Source organism: Arvicanthis niloticus, chromosome 14 (genome assembly GCF_011762505.2).
Source record: "Arvicanthis niloticus isolate mArvNil1 chromosome 14, mArvNil1.pat.X, whole genome shotgun sequence".
Lineage (NCBI taxonomy): Eukaryota > Metazoa > Chordata > Mammalia > Rodentia > Muridae > Arvicanthis > Arvicanthis niloticus.
In genome coordinates this window covers 73,554,457-73,577,504 of record NC_047671.1, presented here as the reverse complement: position 1 = coordinate 73,577,504, position 23,048 = coordinate 73,554,457, and the positions used below count along the sequence as shown (strand labels likewise).

Here is a 23,048-nt window from a genome sequence, read left to right as displayed (position 1 = left end):
TGAGGTTATTCACATGGCCTGAGACGCCATGGTAACCACAGAGTGTCTTTGGAGCAGTGTTACTGCAGAACACCTAGCAGAAATGCAGGTTCAATGGGATGACATCGACTGTCTTAGAAAGGCAAGCCCCACTGAGGCAAGGAAGCCCTAATCACCTAGGTAGGATTTACGAATGCCTGTTTTAACACAGAGCGTATAGGCAGGCTTTGTGGTATCGGCCGTGATCCAGCTTGGGAGTCAAAGGCAGGAGACTGAAGTTCAAAGGCAGCCAGGGCAACATAGTTAGACCTTGTCTTAAAATAGAGAGTGGAGAAGGATTACAGCACAGCAGTAGGTTCCCGAGAGGAAAGGATCTTAATGTGTCTGCTGTAGCACAGCCATAGGGACTGGGTGGCTTCACTACAGAAACTGACTTCCCATAGTTGTAAAAGCCAGCCAGTTCAAGGTCACCAGCTTCTTGTCCACTTCCTGCCTTATAGGTACTTTTTTTTTTTTTTTTTTTTTCTGAATCTGGTCTCCTTTAAGGTCACTGAGCTCATCAAGACCACCCAACTCACCCCAGCCTTGCTGTACACACTGGGACCAAAGCCAGTAGCATTAATTTGTGAGAGGCATGCATTCAATGCATTCAGTGCATATAATCAGAATGCCATGGGGGCAGAAGGAGAGGGAAGGAGTTGTGGGCAAGGGCCTTCATTGGTTGTTTCCAGAAAGGGGTGCTCGCCAGGCAGGTGTGCAGTTAGGAATGGCCAGTTTGAAGAATGCCAATCAGCACTGGGCTGCCTGCAACTGGATAGTGGCCTCATTAGAGAGAAAGAAGGAGATGGTGTGTGTGCGGGGGGGGGGGGGGGTGTTCTGGATTGATTAGCTCATGTTGTGAAAGCGTTCTCACAGGTGAGTGGGCTAGATCTGGGAAAGGGAGTTGGTATGATGTCACGCACATCTGACTACCCCACTCTTTCAAACGGTGGAAGTGAGTAAAGTAGGCAGGTAACATATTGTTTAAGAAAGAATATTATTATGTCCACGCTTTACTACCTTTCAGAAATGGTACAGGGTCAAGTATACACATCGCTGCATGGACATGGAAATGACCATTGGATGCCAAACCGAAGCCGAGGATCAGTAGGCTTGTGCAGTTGTCCCATTTCTCCACTGGCTTGTCACCCAAGTCAGTCACAGCCCCAAGTACAGCAGAGATAAGGCCCTGATACAAAGCAGGGTGATGTAAGCTTACCCTGTCCTCCTCAGGTGAATGGTCCCTGTGCTCTGGATAGCCACCTTGTGTACAGCAGCACCTACTAGTCACCTCATTTGCAAGCCTGCCTGACTGCAAGCATCACAGTGCTGATGTCTGAGTAACGTCCTATAGCACGATACTTATGTCTGAGTAACATAACAGCTTCATCTCACCGCAGCTCACCCTGCAGGGTCTCTCTCTCCCCAGCTCACCCTGCAGGGTCTCACTCACCCCAGCTCACCCTGAAGGGTCTCTCTCTCCCCAGCTCACCCTGCAGGGTCTCTCTCTTTCTCCAGCTCACCATGCAGGGTCTCACTCACCCCAGCTCACCCTGCAGGCATCCATCCTATGGCCAAGCACAGAATAAGCAAATGAGAAAACACATTTGCAAAACTTTCACTACAAACAGTTTGTTTTAGTTGTTATTGATTTTATTGTGCATGATTTATAAGTCAAACTTTGCTATAGATAGACTATTTTACTACAGATCTACAGGATATGATACTGTGGTTTCAGGGATCTACTTGGGGGTCTCCAGATAAAGTAGGGAAATGTACATATATACAGATACATGCGGAACTAATGCGTCTTCAGAAGTAACACTAATACAGTTCTTAGCATTTTTACACTATCCACATTTAACCAGAGTTCAGTGTTGTACCACACAGCAGAGGCTGATGGCATCTACAAAGAACCCACAGTCAACTGAGAGCAGCATCCTACCCCGAGATCCCTCCCAGTGTAACCTCAGTGCTGTCGGTTACCACTGTTAGCAAGATAGTCCATTAGTCAAACGCTCAGCTTAAGCCTGAGACTGAGTGATCTAGTAAAGGGAGAGAGTCCCTGCACCCCCACTGTTTCTGTTTCTAATTCTGGAGGCCTGTATTATTGAGTGACAGGTGAGGAGCCATTGATCACCCAGCTGTTTAGATGTGGGACCACTTCATGGGGACTTGGGATCATCACAGATCCTGCTCTCATGCCACGCAGAGGAGGCACTCTGATCCTTGTCAATGTGATCTGATCTCGAAGCCTGACTCAGTTATAACAATCCCAACTAGAGTCAGGCGGTGGTGGCGCATGCCTTTAATCCCAGCACTCGGGAGGCAGAGGCAGGTGGATCTCTTGAGTTTGAGGTCAGTCTGGTCTACAGAGTGAGTTCCAGGATAGCCAGGACTACACAGAGAAACCCTGTCTCAAAAAACTGGGGGTGGGGGTGGGGTGGGGGTGTACGAGGGGACGGCATGGAGAAATCCCAGTTGCTTCTCAGCGCAGAGGGTTTCCCATCCACACGGCTGTAGAAGAGCAGTCTTGCCCTCTTGAGTTGTTATCACCTGCAGAAATGCAGAAATACTTTGAGAATGCTTAGAGGAGTCAGTGGTGTTTTCATGAATGTCCAGGTAGATCTCTGGCCCTTGAGGAAGGTTCGCTGTCTTCAGCACCAGGCTAAAGCAGGAAGCACTGCCTGTACTGGCCCTCCTCCTCTAGCACCCTGCTGATAATGGGTAGATAGGTGGTTTGGGCAAGTTTTTCTCATACCTGAAACTCACACTGAAATTTGGTTTTTTATTGCAGTGGTGTTGGGAGAGGCCTTAAGAAGTGATTGGGTCACTAAGGGAGACTTGTGCCTTTCTTTGGGAGTTGATGTCTCTTGAGACTAGAGTAGCTACAAGGATACGAGGAGGAGTCCAGCTGTGAAGCTATCTGTCCATCCTGCTTTCTGCAAAGCAGGGACCCAGCCTGTCCTGTTCGCTCCCCCCCCCCCCCCCCGCCGGATCAGCACAAAGCCTTTACTAGATGCAGCTGCCTGACTTTGGACTTCTGGCCTCCAGAACCTTTATTCTTTTTAAAGTCACCCAGTCTCTAGTATTCTGTTACAGCAAGGGAGAGCAGATGCATCAGTGATAAACACTCACTAGCTTAATGATAGAAAAGTTGCACTTGGGAAAAAAAAAAAAAAAAACCTATGTTTTTAAATGCAAAACTAAAATGGTTCTGTTGGCTTTGCAGAAACTGGAAGAGAAGTTCCGACTGAACAGACGAGAACTGATTGCCTTTGAATTCCCAGTCTTAGTGGCCTTGGAATTTGCACTTCACCTGCCGGAGCACGAAGTCATGCCCCACTATAGACGCCTGATCCAGAGCTCCTAGCACTGGCCCCAGGAGGCCAGGCCTGCTTCCTGAGTGCAGTGCAGCCTCACTTACTGCGGAGAGCGGGAAGAGACGGCCACTGAGCCCAGTCTCCTTGTAGCTCTGCTTTCATGGAGAAGCCCTAAGTTCCTGGAGACTTCAGGCTTGCTGAGGAGGCATGTGCTGGGGATGATGGAGGCCCTCCCAGTTCCACAGCCAGAGCTCAGCTGTGTTCAGCTTTTCCTCTCACGCACATGTGAAGCTTGACTCTGCTCAGAGCTTTTTACTACAGACAGGTTCTGAATTTGTAGCATGATGTGCGGGGACAGAGGAGGGGACAGAAGGCGTGGGATTTGGGGATGCTGCTTCATGTTCCCTCGCCCTGTGTCAAGAGCGTGCCAACCTATTTTTATATCTGCCATCGGAAGTGCACTTCCTGGGGCACAGGGGTGTGGGTATGCAAGTGTCTGAGGGGCACTGTTACCCTGACCTCAAAGCCAATCCCCACCTTCTATGGAGCTGACTTGTAATGCCTTCTAGGTAACAATGACTCAAAACCCAGATTGACATCTCTGCTCTTAGGAAATAACACTGTTTATGAGGCTGTTCCTGCCACCCACTGGACAGGGTGACAGTTCTCAGTGTAGGGTAAGTCACGTGCAGAGTGGTGTGCTTGAACGCCTGCCGTCACACCACGGGCTTCTGTTTTACCCTCTAGCTCTTGCCTGTGGAGACATGAGGGCTGCACTCCATAGCGTGTATTCCTGTGCTCTATGTTAGAGTGCATAATGAGCGCAGTTATTGTGCTAATTACATACATACGTGTTTTATAAAAGTCTGTACTGGGGGTAAGGCGCATGGCTGCTGTCTTGTGGCTTTTGCAGTTGGGACAAACTACATTTCAAGGTGTAGTGGAGCTGATTGTTAGTACAAAATTGTGGCTTGTCCTGAAGCATTTACCATGCTGTCACCTGGTGGTTATATAAGTATAACCTTCCTGAAGAGAGCCTGTGGTCATGGAAAATTAAAATATTTTGTTGTTTTACATATACGTAACCGTCTGTGAACATGTGAGTCTCAGTCATCTCCACACCCAGACTCCCTGCCTCTATTCCACCTGAGACCATAGTCATGGTTGCACACTGAGACCCCGGGAATTCCCTGGAGAGAGGAGGAGAGAAGGCAGCTATCCACAGCAGGAATCTCAGCTCGACAAGAAGGCTCTCACTCTGTAGCCCAAGCTGACTTCAAACTGGAACCCTCAGCCTCCCCAGTGGGATTGTAGGCGTGCACTATCCTATCCATCAAACAAACCGGTTATCAGGCACAGCCTTGACTGTTAACTGACCAGTCTGGTCTCGAGTCGTCTTCCCACCTCGGCTTCCCATAGTCAGGACTGCAGGTGCACACGGCCACTCCCAGCTCCTGCAAGTAGGAAATTCAGCTGCAGATACCGTAAAAACACGAGACTTGCAGGCTTTTCGTTGCACATAGCTGAGTTCAGGCCTAAATATTGAGCTATCAGATGTTCGTGTCCAGGTATCATTTGGGTGGGATATGATAGCACATGATTTTTTTGTTTGCTCAAAACTTCAGTCAGCAAATACAAGGAACACATACTGTTTACAAAGCAAACTGGGAAACACAAAGACTCTCTCTATTTCCTTATCTTCAAAATGCTATTTCCTTATCTTCAAAATGCTCATAGCTGACCTTTGCTGGCATCTGCCACCATGCACCTCATGTTGAGTCTCCAGGCTCTCAGCCCCTCTCAGAACCTGCAGAGGACAGAACTTACCCTATAACAAGGCTCCTGCAAGTAGGAATGGCCCAGGCAGTTCCCAGGTACTAAGGTGGGATTTGGGAAACCAAGTCTTGAAACCAAATTGATCTTCTTGGATTTGAGATGGTTAGGTTTAAGTGACTATAGATTAATTAAGACATCACTAGTTTTTTCCTTTAAATGTAAGCACTATCGTTACAAGTGTTATCATAGAGTGGGAGTCTTGCTTTAATTGGTTGGTGGTGTCTTCATGTGAGGACATTGTGACAAGAGGCTTCCTGCTCATATGCACAACTCCAGCTTTCTGGGGGCAACAGAAGATAAGGGGAGTCAGGGGCGAGCATCACAGGGACCGTAGACATTGCCCCAGCCTTGGGTTCTGGGAAGGAGTCCAGAAGGAAACCTGAGCCTGTGCTGTGTGAAGGTCACAAAGTCAAGAAGGACAGTTCTAGAAGTTTCCGTGGCTTTGCTCTTTGGCCTTTATCACAAGAAGATGATCCAAGGCTCTCTCTCTGAGGACTGCCCTGTACTTTCTCTAGGCAGACCCTAGAAAAGCTCTACCCTTGGGACAACAGAGAGGCTCGCAGTCTGGCCTACGGGCATGGATGGACATCTCTGCTTTAGTTAGCCCTGTGTGTTAAGGACTGCAGAGAACCAAACAGAAAAGACTTTAACTGGGCCCATCCCCACGCCTCACTACCTGCTCAGGAAGCCCCAGGCAGCACACATACAAGTCACTTCCCTTTGCTAAGTCAGGAAATCTATGTCAAATGAAAATATGGTTTGTTTGCTCAGCCATTTCTTTCTGATCAAAAATTCCTCAATAAGAGGTTTTCTGTTGTCACCAACCAGCAGGCTCCACTGCGAGTGGTCACTTCACATTATCAGTCACATGACCCATTTCGGTGACCAAGGAGCAAGATGGGATTGAAGTTTCTTCCCCTCCTTGTTCCTCCTTCCTGTTCCCATCATCCCAAAACAGCAAATAAGACAGCTCAGAGTGTGTGCAGCCATTCCTTATCTCTCTCTCTCTCTTCAGTGCGCAGCTGCCGAGCGCTGTGCCCTCCAGGCTCTGGCCTCTGATATCTCAGGAGAACCTGGGCTTCCTGCCCCTTTGCAAGAGCCAAATAGTCAGAGGGCAGGGGAGAGCTCAGGTGTGCCCCTAGTGAAGGGAAATCTTTCCGAGCAGAGCAGGGGACTTCCAAGGAGCATCCCGTGGCCAGGGCAGCCTGTGATCACATTCCAGGGACGGTTAAGGACAATGTTGCACAAGAGGAAAAAGCAAACACCGGGAGCACAGAGAGGGACTCACATGTTTAGGTGAGCACCCGCTTGAACAAAGGCAGTTCAGAGGTGCAGCTAACTGCAAGGCAAGCTGCAAAGAGCTAAAAGAAGGAAGTTGCCTGTATGAGGTGAATGTTGAGTGGTTCGAGAGGATGCTGGGGCAGATTACTGCTGGGGACTAAAAGGTGTATCGGAAGAGTTCATAACACCGTGGACAGACAGACAGATAGATGAGGGGCAACAGCATAGCAGGGTTTCTGATAGGAACCAGCCCGCATGGCAGAGAAGGGACTCTGTGCATGGGGAAGCTCCCCAGCTAGAGCCTGCAGCAGGCTCTGATTCCTAGGCAGGAGGCAGTGCCCTTTGATGAATGGCAATTCTGGTAGTCACAAGTCTCTGCAGTGTCAGCAGCCTCTGAAAAGAAGACCCCTGGGGGTGTCTTAACAAGCCTTTACCCTAGGCAGGCCCATTCAGACTCAACAGAAAGTCTGCAGGCATAGGGCTGGGGCCCCACACTGCCCTGCATGTATTAATGGCTGCTAGACAGCAGTCCTCCACAAACAGAATATAGAGTGACCTCTGAGAAAGAACCAGTCACTGTGTACAGAACTGTCTGAGCTGAGAAAGGCACAGAGAAAATAAATGCAGATGGTTTTTGAAACAGCAAAGAGCAGTGCCAGCACTGGCTGGTCAGCCCATGCATCCCTTAACCCAGCCTGATACTGTTGGGATGCTCAAGGCCAGAAAGACACACGCTGGACCAAGCCACCGTCATACACAGGGCCCACACACAGAGGTGGCTCGCAGCGAATCCATTCTTGTTGTGACTTAAGTGTGAAATGTCACCCAGAGACTCGAGCATTTCAACACTTGGTCTGTAGCTGGCAGCACTGTTTTGGGAAATTGTGAAACTTTCTGGAGCTGGAGCCTCTCTGGAGTCTGAGGGTCACTGGGGGCGGGACTTGAGGTTCTGAAGTACCTCTGATTTACTTCCTGGCTGTTCTCCGCTTCCTGAGGGTGCCTGTGACCAGCTGCCTTGTGTTCCTGCCACCCTTCCCTTCCTGCCACAACAGATTGTGTCCTTTTCCAGATCTTAAACCAAACTTCCTCTGTGGAGTTGCCTCTTGTCAGGTATTTGATCACAACTAAGAGAAAAGCAACTTATATAATCACGTTGGCCAGCAGTGGCCATGGCTACTGCTTGGGTCAGGCCTGTGCCTCAAGCTGTCCAGGGAGCAGAGACAGGGTGCTTCCACAGTGAAGAGCTGGTGCAATAGAGCGAGTTATACAGCTGTGACCTGGTGACATCATGGGTGGACCAACCTTCAGATACTTAGGCACTTTTTCAATGTGTCTCACACTGGGTTCTGGGAGCTTCCAAATGGAAAGGCCAGTGGGGATGGTGATCCCATGGTCAGAGATAGGGACCTCTGGCAATACAGATGCAGAACCAAAGAGAAGCTCCAGGTGCAGGCAAGGCCATGCAGCAGAGGTAGAAGCCCATATTCAGGAAGGACAGGTGACAGATGGGACAGTTTTCAGCAGAGATTCTGACAGTCGCAGGAAAGAAAGGGAGTGTAGGGGCCCAGTCTATGTGAGTCTGAGAAAGTTACCATCTGCCTGGCGGGGGTGTGGCAGGGAGCATAGTGTAGGCCATCAGAGTTGTTCTAGAAGATCAAACAGGAGGCTGGCTGTCAGGACTCAGCAGATGGAAAGTGCTGAGCTTAACTGAGTACGTGCACATGTAGAGACACACCCTGTTCCCTGGAGAACACAGCAAAGCACTGCTGGAGCAGCTACAACTCTGGGGACGACAGAACTCGCTTGGATTCCATTCTTTTCTCTTGTTTTCAATTTTTGTTTTTCAAGACAGGGTTTCTCTGTGTAGCCCTGACTGTCCTGGAACTCACTCTGTAGACCAGGAAGGCCTCAAACTCACAGAGATTCACTTGGATCAGCCTCCCCTGAGTGCTGGGATAAAAGGTGTGTGCCACCCCCAGCAAGCGTCAGTCTTTCTTATCCCCGTTGGTTGACTGACAGGAATGTTGGTTGAAGCTTAGGGGACACGGGTGAAGTCAAAGGCACAACACTGTCAACTAGGTGGTTCCCATGGCAATGAGTATTGTTGCTTTGCAGATGTCTCTAACCAAGATTGCCCTCCAGCGGCTGACTTAGGGTGCTCTTGAGGACCTGTGCAATCAAGGGCTTCCTTCTGGTTGGTGACCCCCTGGTTCCATCCAACTGCCTGGACAGCTGTCCTCCAGAAGCCCTGTGGTACCACCTGTCAGCAGAGTTGCCTGTGGCTTCTGTTCCAATACAGAGTTAAGAGCTGATCTTTGGCTTCTGTAGGCAAGCAAGGCTAGCAGGCTTCCAAGCTCAGCGGTGTCTGAACTACTCCAGGGCAGAGCACTCATTGCACAGAGAGCCAGGGAGAGGGGCCCATGCCAGCATCTTGGCTCTACAATGGTATCTACCCAGGGCTGTAACTCTTTAAGCCACTAACAGATTCCCTAGGAACCCAGGTTCCAAGAGATACATCCCCTACTTGTATAATGAATACAACTCAATCAGGTAAGGCCCGCCCCTCTAAACTGTCCCTGCACCTTCAGAGTTGCACCCCCCTTCCTAGAATACAAAACCTTTCTCCATTTTCCTGCCACTGGCCAAGGAATGAGAGACTGCCTGGCTACATAAAACCTCTCCCTGCCTATGAGACCTGTAAGAAGAGACTCTCTGTTCTGCCCTTTGGAACTGAACACTCCTTAGAGTCCCTACCTATGGGGTTAAGACTCAAACTCTCTTCAAAACCCCTGATATGCAGCTATCTGTCTGTAAGTCTGTTTTCTCATGCCACTAGTGATTCTTCTAATAAATCTCTTACCCAAGTGGACAGTCTGCCTCAGTTTTCCCCTTGAGTCTCAAACTTAAAACCTTTTCATAATGATGCTAAAAGCTAGGGTTGATCTAGGGCCCTTACATTTATTAACAGTGTGCATACGACAGACAAGAGCCTGACACAGTGACCAAAGCGCCACCCTCACACATGTCTAAGTCAGGGCCCAGTTGGAAAATGCTATCTGCTGCCAGGCTCTCACCGCTTACCCTGGAGAACCTGCAGTGGACAGTGAAGAGGCATGACCCCTTGTCACTGGTAAGACCTTGCCATAGCCCAGTGATGGGAGATTGGGGTGCAGCTTGGAAATAAACAGACATCACCAGAGACAGAGCTGCCCCTTTATAGAACAGCTTTAGGGCCACAGTCTTTCAACCAGAGTTGTGCCTACTACAGTGTGCAGTGGTTTGGGGTTTTATAGGATGGGAAGGGGACTTTAGGGATGGAGACTCCATCTGTAGGTCAGTTGTCCTGCAGTCTCAAGGTGGTGGATAACACTGAAAGAGATGTGTTGACTCTCTTACTTTCTGGAACCTAATGGCCCACAGCGAAGTTACCAGTGAAGCCAATGTTCCTGTCCAGAGCCTCAGTCCACCCAAGGCTTTTAAGTCGTTAGCCCCTCAGGACCTTCCCAGTTTCTGCTCTGCTTTTTAGTATATACACAGTCTCAGGACACAACCCCGAACTACAGGTGAACTTCAGAATGAATATTTATTGCATGCAACCAAATTGAGGTACTTTTTAGGCTCAAGTTCAAATTTGATTAAGCTCTTCCAGATTGGCACAGTCTGGCCCTGGTGACCCTCTCCAGGTCAAGGTTGCTTGGCAATGGCAATTCCACTCAACCCCCTAATCTTCTACGCTCAGAAGGATGTCTTTGTCCAAGCCCACTCGTGCCTTTACATCCTGGCCTAGGCACTGCCAACCGCTGGCTTCTCTCATGGCTGCTTCTGTCACTGGCGCTCCAGGCTGTTCTCCTCCCTGGCTGCAAACCCACAGCCTGCCTCCAGCTAACTTCCCTTTCCTCCCCACCAACACTCCATGCTATCCTTTTGCACATCTGCTTCAAGTCTGGGGTTTCTTGTCCATCTCATGGCCTTCTTCAGATCTCCACCTGGACCTTAGCTCCACTGAGAGGGCCCTGTTCTCACCGTCATGGGCTCAGCCCCGTTGCCTTTCCGGGTCCTGTGGATCCTAGCATGCATTCCCATGTCACATTCACTGAACTTAGACTAACAGGCTGGACACCCTGAGCACACAGACAGCCATGGTCTCAACTGGACAGAATGTCCTTCTGCCACTTAGTTGGGAAGTCCCTATGATCCCTCTTTGTCTTTTGCGGCTGGGTGGTTTCCATAACTATCTGGACATGAAAGCATTTGGGTTTTACACACTTGCTCTCAATGGTCCCTAAAGGTCTCATGCCACCACAGATTGGCCTCAGAGAGTCACCTAAGAAGGTGTACAAACTCACCCACTCAGGAAGCTCAGAGCACGACTTTCAGTTTTTACATAGAAACTTAATATGATTTCTCAGAAAGCCTTAAAAAAGTCAAGACCTTCAAGAGGAAAGAATGACTAGAGGTGAGTACTCATTCTCAGGACTTTGCTCATTGAGAAATTTCACCTCTGGGTCCTAATGTCCTGACAGCTGGGCTTAGAGATATGGTTCTTACTGTGTCCCCCCTTGCTCCCTAAAAAAAAGCTTCCAGAGGGAGCTGGATAATTGGTCCAGATGTTAGGAATACCATATCCTCTCGAAAAGGACCCAGATTCTGTTCCCAGTATCTCTAAAATGGCTCATAACCATCTAACTCCAGTGCCAGGGGATCTGATATCCTCTGCTGACTTCTGCACATACCAGGCACACATGTGCTGTGCATATGTGCAGGCAGAACACTGAGACACATAAGGTGAGTAAATAAGTAATCTAAATACAGTCTCCAGAGACCAGTTTACTATCCCAGACCAGGATAAAGACATTTGCCAAATGCAGTCCTCAGAATCACCCGGGAGCTTGTAGAAATGAGACTCCTTCTAATTCCATAATCCTTCTAATTCCATAATCCCTGGAGGTGGTATCTGGGACTCCACAGCTTCCCCAGGTGGCATTTTTTCCCAAGCTTGACAACTACAGCCATAGGGATGTCAAGGTGTCATAATAAAACACGCAGAAGACAGTGAAGGATGCCAACAGGGCCTCTCACATTTGTTAGAAGCCAGGGATCCCAAGCTGAGATTCAAGATTCCAAGGAGCCAGGCGCCTGGCCCACAAATCCCATTTCATATTTTTAGAAGCAATGTTCTAGAGAGTGTCTGTCTCTCTGTAGCAAGCTATACGGGTGTGAGTGGGGGGAGAGATTTTACACCTTTTCTTCCCTGGGTCCTGGAGGAGGTAGGAAGAGGAAAAATCATCATAGGCAAAGAAATTTTGGGTGCACATCTTTAATCCCAGCACTTTGGAGGTGTGGGCAGGCAGATCTCTGAGTTTAAGACCAACCTTGTCTACAGAGTAAGTTCCAGGACAGCCAGGGCTACACAAAGAAACCTTGTCTCCAAAAACAAAACTGTAAAATGAATTATAAATTCTAGCTAGCCTGTATAAAAAACACACAATTCAGGTATTTTATTTACAAGCCACAAGCCCGGATTGGGCAGGTTTGGGGCTGTTCTAACTCATCTCCCAGCCATCTGTCCCTTGTTACCTGCTGTTTTGGTGGCCTCCACTCTCCAGTTCCTTTCTTCTGCCTCCTCTCTATGAAAGCCCGCCCCCCTCTATGTACTGCCCAATCACAGGCTCTAGCCTTTTACTGACCAGTTAAATTGGAGCGCAAGGTTTATATAACATCGGCTGGTGTGTATGAGGACCAGATCATGGGAGCCAGCATGTAGCGTTTAAATACAAGCAGCACCTGACCAACCCATTACACAAAACAAAACAAACAAAAAATTTGTTTGTCCCACATGGGTGACACATCAGCCAAACAGAAGAAACACAATAGGAAATAGGTCCTTGTGCCCTCCTAGTTGGGGGATTGTTTGTTATGATGTTAATTCCAATGTCTACTGAGCAAACTATAAGCGTTCAGAAGACACGTTCAGAGTTGGTGCCAGCTGCTCCGAGTCCAGAGCTCAAGACTGTGCTAGAGACAGGTGAATGGCTGAAGCCATCTCAGTTCACAGCAGTGCCACAGGAGAAAGTGGGGTGATGGAGCACAGGACCCATGACCTCATACCACAAAACCACTGCTCTAAAAACTCAGCCTCACCAAGAGTCAAATATTGACCAATGAATGCCCTCATTTACATTGTATAAACTAAACCATTAAAAGGACAGGTGCATTATACAAAGAGCCACAGCCCACCGTGACACACAAAGCGACAGTTCAAGCACTGAACCCTGCCTGCTGCGCCCTTGCAAGGCACTCAGGAAGTGTGCTTTCTCTTTCACAGTCAGTAAATCCAAACACCACAGAAGGAATGGGCAGTTAAGAGAAGATCTGAATCTTGAGAGATGGTAACATCTAATGACGGGGCAAAAGAGAAGGCATCTGCGAAGAAGAGGAGGCGTGGGGAGTGAGGGAGAGGTCACTGGGTGAGTGAGCCAGCCCTGGAAGCCAGGACAGGGATGGATTCTCAGGAGGAGAAAGCAGGCAGGTGTGCCTATGAGATAAGGGAGTCTCAGCCTGAGCTGAAGACAACACTGCTAAATACAGTCATGAACTATCTTAGGGGTGTAAACGCAGACCAGAGTGCTTGGGAGGGGGACAGGAGATGGAGACATGAGGTCAGCAAGCAGACCTACAGCTCTTGGGGAAGGTTTAGCTGTGAACAGGAGAATGGAGCTGGAGAGTCAAACGTCAGCTCCCACAATCAGTCTGTGTACAGCAGAGAAGTCTCTGCCTATAGGCTCCTCTGGACAGATCACGCCAGGCCAGCACAGTTCCACAGGAGAGAGGTTTACTGGGGTTGGGGAAGACAAAAGGGGGGCGACGAAGAAGAAAAAAAAAGGTCATTGGGCTGTGCCTTTTATTTGGACTGTGGCATAACCACACACACTGCTGCATTCAGGTAAAGGTGCGCAGGTGGACTGACCAGGTGGACGCTGGGAATGTATGGCGATTGCCATGGCAACAGACACATAGGTCTGACCACAGGTTTCATGGTTGCCTAGGGGTGACATCACCGTCATCGCTGGATTTGGAGGTGACTTGCAACTGTAAAGCTGGTTCCTAATTTGTATAGCCAGTTGCTAATGGCAGCACTCCTATATGAGCCTGCCAGCGCTGCTCCTCAGCCTTAGGTCACATGGCTTCACAGCTTGGAACACCATGAGGACATGGTGCACTTGTTTCCTGCAGAAACTTCCCCCAAAGAGCCATCAACTCAACAATGGAAAATATCAGCAGATACTTTGCACCCAGAGAAACAAACTGTGAAGCCACATGCCGTAACCCCAACTTTAAACCCCTACTTTAAAGTCTCCCCTAGTACAAGACCCAATTCTCAGCAAACGATCTGTCTTCCCTGCTGTAAAGCATGAAAATGTTCCTGTTCTACTGCTGAACTAACTCAAACTTTGTCTCATTGACGGATGTGCTGGAGATTGGGGCGGGGACCCACATACACAGAGGTGGTGAAGAAAATCTTTCTTGTGTGTTTTCTAAATAAGGAAGACAGGACATTTATATATAATGGAGATACTGAAGGTTAAATAACTAAAAAACACATCCCTGGGCTTCTGAGGGAGAGGGACGATGAAATCAAGATGGTCCAAGGCAGGGGACTAGTGTCCAACTAAAGGGGAAGAGGTCCTCCACCGCCATGGCAGGAGGAGGGAGGTGTGGATGCAGAGAGTGGGAGGGAAGGTGACGGACCCCACTTGACCGCTCCTGAAAGAGAGGATAGAGGGTTCAAAACCCTTCTAATACTTAAGGGATGAGGGGGTAGCAGCTCCTTAAGAGGCTGTGCGTCCCTCAGGCCTAGGATTGCTAGAGACAAACACTGTGTCCTATTCTGTGACTTCTTGAATGAACAAATTAATGCTGACTCCTGGGTGACCGTATTCTCAGCTTGCCTTGGCTATGACAGTCCCGAGAGATTTCAAAGTCAATAACTAGGTATTAGCCCTGGGATCAAAGACCTGTGCACAATAAGCAAGCAAGCATCTTGCAACCGATCTATGGGCCCAGCCTGTGGCTTTCTGAGACACTTCCCCACCTGTCCAAAGTTATCTTAAAGACAATTTACTTGGTCAACTAAAGCCAGTTCCTGGGGAAGCCCTGCTGGAATAGGGTCACAGGCACAACAGTGGCATTTGCTCTTTGCTTCCTATAGTGGTTTGAGTGGTAAATATCCCCTCAAGAATTTGAACACTGCCCTCTAAGCCGGTGGGACTATTTGGGGAGGTGCTGCAGCCTCGCTGGAGGATGTATGTCACTGCGGAGAGGCTCTGGGAGTTTAGAGCCTCACTCCACTTTGCTCTGTCTTGTGTGATCCTCAGCTTCCTGCTCTGGCTACGTGCTCCCGAGTCTCCACTGGCCTTATGGGCTTGTTCTCTGGAACCATAAGCTCAAATAAACTTTCTTCCCTAAGTCGCCTTTCACAACAAAATAACTAATATCGTTACTGTATATGGGTCCAAGGCAAAGTGCTACACACACATGCATACATACACACACATATACATACATACACACATACATACACACATACATACACACATACATGCATACACACATATACACACATACATACACATACATACATGCACACACACACATATACATACATACACACATACATGCACACATATACACACATACATACACACATACATACACACATACATGCATACACATATATACACACATACATACATGCATACATACACACACATATATACATACACACATACATGCATACACACATACATGCATATACACATATATACATATACATACACACATATATGCATACACACACATACATACACACATGCATACATACACATACATATATATATACATACTTGCATACACACACATACATACAAACACACAAAGATGCTCTGTAAAGGTACAAGGCAAAGTGCTACACATATATGAACACACACATACACACAAATACAGCTTTCTTCACTTCTTTCAATAAAGCGAAGAGTGGAATAACTTACTCTTTGACAATGTAGACCTATCCTGAGCTGAGAAAAGATACCCAGGAAGCTGCTTACCTCAACAAAGGCAACCCTGGCCTCGCCCGACCAAGACAACTGGCAAAGACCATAGAGGATAAGGAGAGAGGATTCTTGAGGAAGAAAACCCAGCTTTTCTACCTAATAAAAAGGAGTTCTTTGCCTTAGGACAAGATGGAATTTCTTCCCTTAGCGAGGGGTGGGGAGTTGGCTAACTATAAACTGAGTTTCCCCAGGCAAGTCTCAGCAGAGACTGCCCTTCCCCTGACTGCCACATAGCTCTCCCCCACCACACCCCCATGCTCAGGCACCAATCTCTAAGGCTTCTTGAGTTGCTCTCCCCCAGCTTTAACTGGCACGTAGATGTCAGTTTAAAAAGGATTGCCTCAAAACTTGGCTCTACAAGATCACTAAGCAGGAAGAAAGCCTGGTGCTTCTGCTTTCACTCGGTGTCTGCCTCCTGTGCTCTGGGTCACTTGGCACCCTCTGCATGGACATTAGTCACAGAAGGTGTATCCATGTAGATACCTAACATACTCCAACAAGTCACTGTCCTAAAGCTGCAGTCACCTTTAATTGTAGGGATAGCAAGGTTTATAGGCAGGACAGCCCAACCTCAATTAACTATAGTAATTATGGTGGAAATCTTAGCCCTCCAATAGATCATCCTGTAAGATCAAGGTCTGCCATGCAGGATCAAGGCAGAGACAATGACAGGCAAGGGCACACCTTGGCCAGAACAGCTGAATTTATACATACCATTGGCTTTGTCCTGATTCTTGTAAGAACATGGACCTGCCCCTAAAAGACGGTGGTCCCTTTAAAAGGCCAGACCCACCCCCATAGCCTGCAGAGATCAAGCCCCACCTCCTGGCAGCTCTCTCTGGAACAGAGTTAGGAAGCTGTCAGTGCTAGGGCCTAACAGCAGCCCCTGATTTATGGTCCTAACCACTACCTGGCTCCTCCATGCTCTCTGTCAAGTACTCTGTCTTGAACTAAATCACATGATGTGAAAACTCTGGCCACCCCAAAAAATGTCATATTTCTTTGTTTGGGGGGATTGACCTAGAGACTGCTCAGGGAAAATTTTTCTCAGAGACAGTCCTCCAAAAGCTGTTCCCTCCCCCACATCATGCTTACTCTTAATTAAGCTCCTCTTGGGTTTAGAGGGAAGCCTCTCCTTCCCAGAAGGCCCTGTCCTTGTTCTCTCTCAAGTGTATTCCTTTGTCTTCTCCCGCTCCACGTTAGTAACCATTGGTGCTGTGTCTCCGTTGCTTTATTTTGAAAGAGATTGTGTGTGTGTGTGTGTGTGTGTGTGTAAGAAAGAAAGAGAGAGAGAAGAGAGGAGAGGAGAGGGAGGGAGGGAGAGAGAATATGGGTGTTCTGTAATTATGTACATGCACCAACACATGTAGTGTCTACAGAGGCCAGGAGAGGGCGCCAGATTCTGTGGAACTGGCATTACATACAGTTGTGAGCTGCTGTGTGGATGATGGGAACTGAAGCTGGGCCCTCTGAAAGTGCAGCCAGTGTCCCTGTACCATCTTCTGTCTAATGCTCTTCCTCCCACTGCCCCTTCTCCTAATAGACTGCATTCGTCTGAAGGAGCCATTCCTCAGCTTTGTTACTTTTAACAGTGTCCCAAAGGGAAACTTCTCGTCACTGAACCCCTTTATCAGTTCCTGTTCTCGGTGAACACCGATTAGATCTTTCTCTGCTGTTCACCATTCCCTGTCTCTTTAATTGGGGCATTTGAAGGGTTGACTGCTGGACATGGAGCATTTTGCCTTATAATCTGGCTACATGGTACTTTCTGTCCCTAACTCCCACCCCACCTTGAATGCTATTCCCCACATGTCAAAGACTCAGAGCAGCACTACGTCCTCAAATGAGTTGGCGTGGGAAGAAATCCCTTTCCTGTCTGTTTTAGGTCTGATCCCACTGTTCACATCAGAGGCCTCCACCCAGCCCCCCAAGTTATACCCAAAGCAGCTCTCCTATCTCAGACCTTCCACACATAAGTCCTTGAGACAGGAGTGTAGAGGTGTGTGTGTGTGTGTCCACACACACACATGTACACACACTTGCATGTGGATGGCATGTGGATGCATGTGGATGCTTCACCATCATCTGACTGGAGGGAAAAGATGCTTATTAAGAACAAGCCAAGGTAAAAGACAGAGAGAAGAAGGGGTCCTTGAAACCTCTCCAGGAGATGAGTGAAGAAGGGAGATTTGTCTCATCTTTCTTGGGGACTTCATGGTAGCATTGCCTGCATCCCAAGGTTAATGTCATGTGGTCCAGTTCTTGCAGTGTAGCAGGAAATAGGTTGGGCATTAATGAAAATGGAGAGCACATTCCCTCACTGGACTGCTCCTCTGATGCCTAAAAACATTTGGTAAAAGCAGGAAGCTACAAGGACTAAGAGGACAAGGACAGGACCCGCTGCTGGGTGGCGTCTAGAATTAACAGACTATACAATGGAACGGTGGTCCCAGGGGATGGGGGAGAAGGAAAAATGTGTAGAGAGCTTTGTTGGGGTGATGGGAAAGTTCTGGAAAGGGGCCATGGTGGTGGCTGTTCAATATTATACATATACTCGGTGTCGCCGCACTGTATGCATTCTGAATCAGAGCCCAGGGCCAGTGAGATGACTGGAGGGTGAGAACGCCCACTACTGAGTGTGACAACCTCAGTTCAATCCCAGGAATTTAAATGGCAGGAGAAGAGAACCAACTCCCAACAAGTGCTCTTCTGACCTCCACGTGTGTGAGCCTTGGCATGACCGTAATATAGGCTTGTGCACACAATCAACAATCAATCAATCAATCAATCAATCAATTAATAGAAATGTAAAAAAAAAAAAAAAAAAAAAAATTTTTAAAGGGCCCGAGAGACGGCTCAGTGGTTAAGAGTGCATACATACTGCTCTTCAAAAGGAACTGGCTTCAGTTCCCAGCACTCACACTGAATACAAAGGAAAACAAACAGCAAAAACACTTCTTAGTGGAGAACACTTTGCCTAGCATACCCAAGGCTATGAATTCCATCTTCAACTCTCAAAACAAAATATAACAAAACAAAACATAAACGGCTGAGCTGCCAGGGAGGCTGTACGGGGCAGCAGTGGGCAGCAGGCAGAGCATCGACGACTGTTGTTCCAGCTTCCATGCTGGGTGCTGACGTGTCAGCTCTCCAGGCTCTTACAGCGCAGCCTCACACGTGCTCACTTAGTGTGATCTGGAGTGTGGGACATAATTGTTGCCTGCTGGAACAAACTGCTAAGTCAACCCTGACACAGCAATGCCTCTCTTGCCTCTTGGCTGCTGAGGTGGCTGACGAAGTAACACAACACAGGCCAATCCACTCCTCTGACATCTCTTTTCAGGGCTGGCCACCAAAGACAAAGGCTGGCAGGGTGGTTGGTGAGAAAGTGTGTGACCAGTGTGTGTGACACCCTACGTTTGACACCCCCAGCATAAGCACACACACACACACACACACACACACACACACAGGATCTAGAAACCACAATACCCACTCCACTTACCTCAGAGAAGCTTTGCCACTGTCCCCTGCTCTGCCATTCTGACCTTTCTTCTCCTGTTGATGACATGTACTGCCAATCAGAATGCTACAGTTCAAACCACCTGATCTTAGTGGTTAAAGCTAACAGCTATCTTACTTCCCTTAAGTCTCCGAGGCAGGCAGTTTAGCTTACCTTGGCCATACCCAGTCACGGGTCTGCTGAGGGCTGGCTGGGATAAGTTAGGCCTTGGCTTGGAGGGCTCTTCTGCTTGGTGGGACAGTAGATTGCGCCTCCAGATGGAAAACCTGGTAAGACTGAGCAGCTTCAGGAGCCCCAGCAATTCTCATAACTGAGAACCGCAGGCATTTAAATCTACTCCTGACAAGGTTCCTGTCCTGGAGCATGTGACCACGACACGCCATGAAGATTGTGACAACTGGTCACATAGGGATAACACCTGAAGCCCTTCTACATGTAGACAAGGCATCCCTAACATCTCAGACCAAACGCAGAGAAAGCATCTGCCTTTAGAACCTACCCCACCCCAAAATGTTTATAAGATTATATCCACAAGGAAGCAAGTGCCCGAGTTATTTTACCAAAGATTGTCTGAGAGTGCCTGTCTTACCACGCTGTAACACTTGAGGAAGAGTATTCTCTTCATTGGAAGCTGCTCGAGCCTACCACAGCCACCTCCTGCTCAGGGCCTGGCCCCCACCCCTCACCCCCCACCCTGCTCCTACCTGCCTGCTGTGCCCTGCTACCTGCCACTGACTCCTGGGTAGAGGCGGCTGAGGAGAAAGAGGCCTGGCAGCCCTCCTTGCTCTGACTTGGAGAGCAGCAATTCTTTGGCTGTTCCAGGTGGGCCAGCGTCCCACAGATCCCCGCAGATAGTGCCCAGTATGCAGCCCAGCATGCTTCTCTCCACATGGCCTCTTACCTTCCACCTGATGCAGATGAAGGTACCACACTTGAGAGACTGAACTCAATGCCTGATATTGGAGGCATCTGGAGGTGAAAGCCAGTGTGAATGGCACACGTGGTTAGGCATGAAGATAAGCACTTTCAGTGAGCTACTGTGGTAGGTTGAGTGAGCCTAGCCCAGGGAGCGGCACTATTTGGAGGTGCGGCCTTGTTAGAGTAGGTGTGCCACTGTGGGCTTGGGCTTTTTTTTTTTTCCTTTTTTTTTTATTGGATATTTTATTTACATTTCAGATGCCACCCCCTTTCCCCATTTCCCCTCCCTAGAAAACCCCTATCCCATACCCCCTTCTCCTTTTTGCTTTTATATATGTTTTTTTTTTAATGTCAACCAAAGGCTTTATAAGTTTGGTAATGCTCAATATCAATCAGAAGTGTAACCTAATACCCAACCTAGATATATCAACTATCTTTGACTGGCGGAGACATATGAATATCCGCCTCCATGTCTGGCCCCCCTCTCTCTTTCTCTCTCATCACCTAGCTCCTCCTCTCCTTCTCCTCCTCCTCTCCTTACTCCTCTGTATTCCTCCCACCTTAGCTCCTCCTACATATCATCCTTCCTGTTAAAATAAAACTTTTCTCAAAATATAGTTAGAGCATAACTATACCAATTTATGTCAGTAAGGTGCAAGATAGACCTAATACCCAGTCCATCATTTTGTTGACTAAGTAGAACCTCTGTCATCTCTCCTAAATAATTAAAGACTTAGTTCTGAACCTGGCTTTTTTTTCTTGGCTTTAGAATGAATGTCAGCTAAAAACCATCCTCTCAAATATTTTCTCTCAAAGTAAATAGCAAGGATTGGCTATGAGGCTATAAGTTTTCAACCCCATCAGAAATCCGGAATGACTTGCGTTAACTGAAATTATGGGAAGCACAAAGCATAGCTTCTAAAACTTGGCCAATTTATAGAGACCGCTGAACACCTGGACAGTCCCTATACTACAGAATGTTGGAGCATCCAATCTTCAGCCTTCTGGCCCAGGATCATCTGACAGACCTAGTGATGCAGAATTATTAAGGGCTGATTACTCTGTCTTGGCAGATATAATCAGTCGACTATTCTGCAAGTGTGTCCTTTTCTGGACAGTAATTTGTCTGTAGATGGAAAGAGAGGCAATTCTTGCCTAGTGGCTGACTCACCACAATTGGAATAACTCCAAAGATGCTCAATTTCTTCTTGGAATCCAAGACAGGAAGCTGTCAGGAGCAGACAGGTCTCTAATCAAAATGAACATTAATACAGAAATGTTTGTAACGTCAATTCTGTGGATTTCTGATGTTTTGAAAACAAACTATATATGTAAGGCAATCTGGTCTGTTGTCTGTTAACTCCTCTCAGCTATTTCTAAAGAAAATATAGAAAACACCCTAACAATAAACTCAAAGCCATGAATTTGCTATAGGCCCTTAACTCACAGTCTAACCATCTCAAATAAGTTAAAAAAGTTAAAGAAGGACTGGGTCTAAGCCTTGTATTCCTAAATGTGTTATACAGGCACAATGCCTATGATAGTAACAATATTCATCTCACTTTTATAGTGATAAGAAGCTCGTACCAATAAAAACCTTAAATTTGAAATCAAAGTAAATTTTGTACCATTTAAGAAATTATAACTTCATCTTAATAACAATTATACATATTTCTACCAGTAGGTTATGGCTATGCAATAAATCCTAGCTAATCCTCCCTGTTCCACCAAAACCACTACTTTTCCCTAGAAAGACAGCCCAATATTAACCACCTCAGTCCCCAAGCCCAGGGAATAGGGGCGCCGACTCTTCATTAACTTCTTCAAGCTGATTATGGGTGTTGAGATATTAGAAGAGGGGTTGGGGGAAGAATAAATTGATAAGCCTCTGACACTGTGTCTTCACTGCATCCGGCTAGAATTCCAGGACATCAGATGTTTGAGCAGGTCTGCTCAGCTTGCCTGATGAGTAGATACACCAAGGCTATGTATTCTGCAATATACAATTCTCAAAACAAATTTTAGTATCAAGATAATTGTTTGTTTGAATTCTGGAATCTAGTCATCTGGCTGCCTGCCTCTATCATGTCTAATCCATGTAATTCTGGGCATTTCTATGAGGGTGTGCTCCCACCATTCTTTCATTTTCACCTCCCTGTTCTCAAATTCCTCAACACTAGGGAATCCAATCTTTCAGGCACCAATGCCCTCCACTTCCACTGATGCCTAACCCCTTACCCTCCTCCAATTACTATGAGGGTGTGCTCCCACCATCCTCTCATTCCCACCTCCCTGCTCTTGAAATTCCCCAACACTAGGGAATCCAAACTTTAAGGTACCAAGGCCGTCCACTTCCACTGATGCCTGGCAAGGCCACCCTCAATTACCTATACAGGTGGAGCCATGCGTCCCTCCCTTTGTGTTCTCAGGCTGGAGATTTTAGAATGGCTACTCCAGCTTGTTTCTTAAGACCATTTGCTTGAAAAATTGTTTTCCAGCCTTTTACTCTAAGGTAGAGTCTGTCTTTGTACTGAGGTGGGTTTCCTGCATGCATTAAAATGCTGGGTTCCGTTTATGTATCCAGTCCATTAGCCTATGTCTTTTAATTGGGGGATTGAGTCCATTGATGTTAAGAGATATCAAGGAACAGTGATTGTTGTCTCCTGTTAATTTTGTTATTAGAGGTAAAGTTATCTTTGTGGCTATCTTCTTTTGAATTTGTTGGAAGAGGGTTACTTTCTTGCTCTTTCTAGAGTATAATTTCCCTCCTTGTATTGGAGTTTTCCTGCTATTATCCTTTGTAATGCTGGGTTTGTGGAAAGATGTTGTGTAAATTTGGTTTTGTTGTGGAATATCTTGATTTCTCCACCTATGGTAATTGAGAGTTTTGCTGGGTATAGTAGCCTGGGCTGGCATTTGTGTTCTCTTAGGGTCTGTATGACATCTGTCCAGCATCTTCTGGCTTTTATAGTATCTGGTGAGAAGTCTGGTGTAATTCTAATAGGTCTGCCTTTATATGTTACTTGGCCTTTCTCCCTT

At 47.4% G+C, this 23,048-nt stretch overlaps 1 protein-coding gene and 1 long non-coding RNA gene across 5 annotated transcripts in view; one reads left to right on the top strand and one right to left on the bottom strand.

The window, feature by feature from the left end:
* Nucleotides 1-4,426, top strand: part of Cables1 (Cdk5 and Abl enzyme substrate 1) — a 103,839-nt gene extending 99,413 nt beyond the window's left edge. For all 4 annotated transcript variants that reach the window (XM_034518651.2, XM_034518650.2, XM_076912987.1 and 1 more), the window contains one exon: nucleotides 3,251-4,426. In XM_034518651.2, the coding sequence (XP_034374542.1) occupies nucleotides 3,251-3,391 (141 nt within the window). In that variant the 3' untranslated portion in view covers nucleotides 3,392-4,426. The remainder of the gene's footprint in view (nucleotides 1-3,250) is intronic.
* On the bottom strand, nucleotides 2,449-19,665 carry LOC143434376 (uncharacterized). Its single transcript, XR_013103846.1, has 3 exons — nucleotides 19,074-19,665; nucleotides 4,719-4,795; nucleotides 2,449-2,574 (listed from the first exon to the last, which is right to left on the bottom strand). It is a non-coding gene; the product is annotated as an uncharacterized LOC143434376 (long non-coding RNA).
* Nucleotides 19,666-23,048: the final 3,383 nt, after the last annotated feature.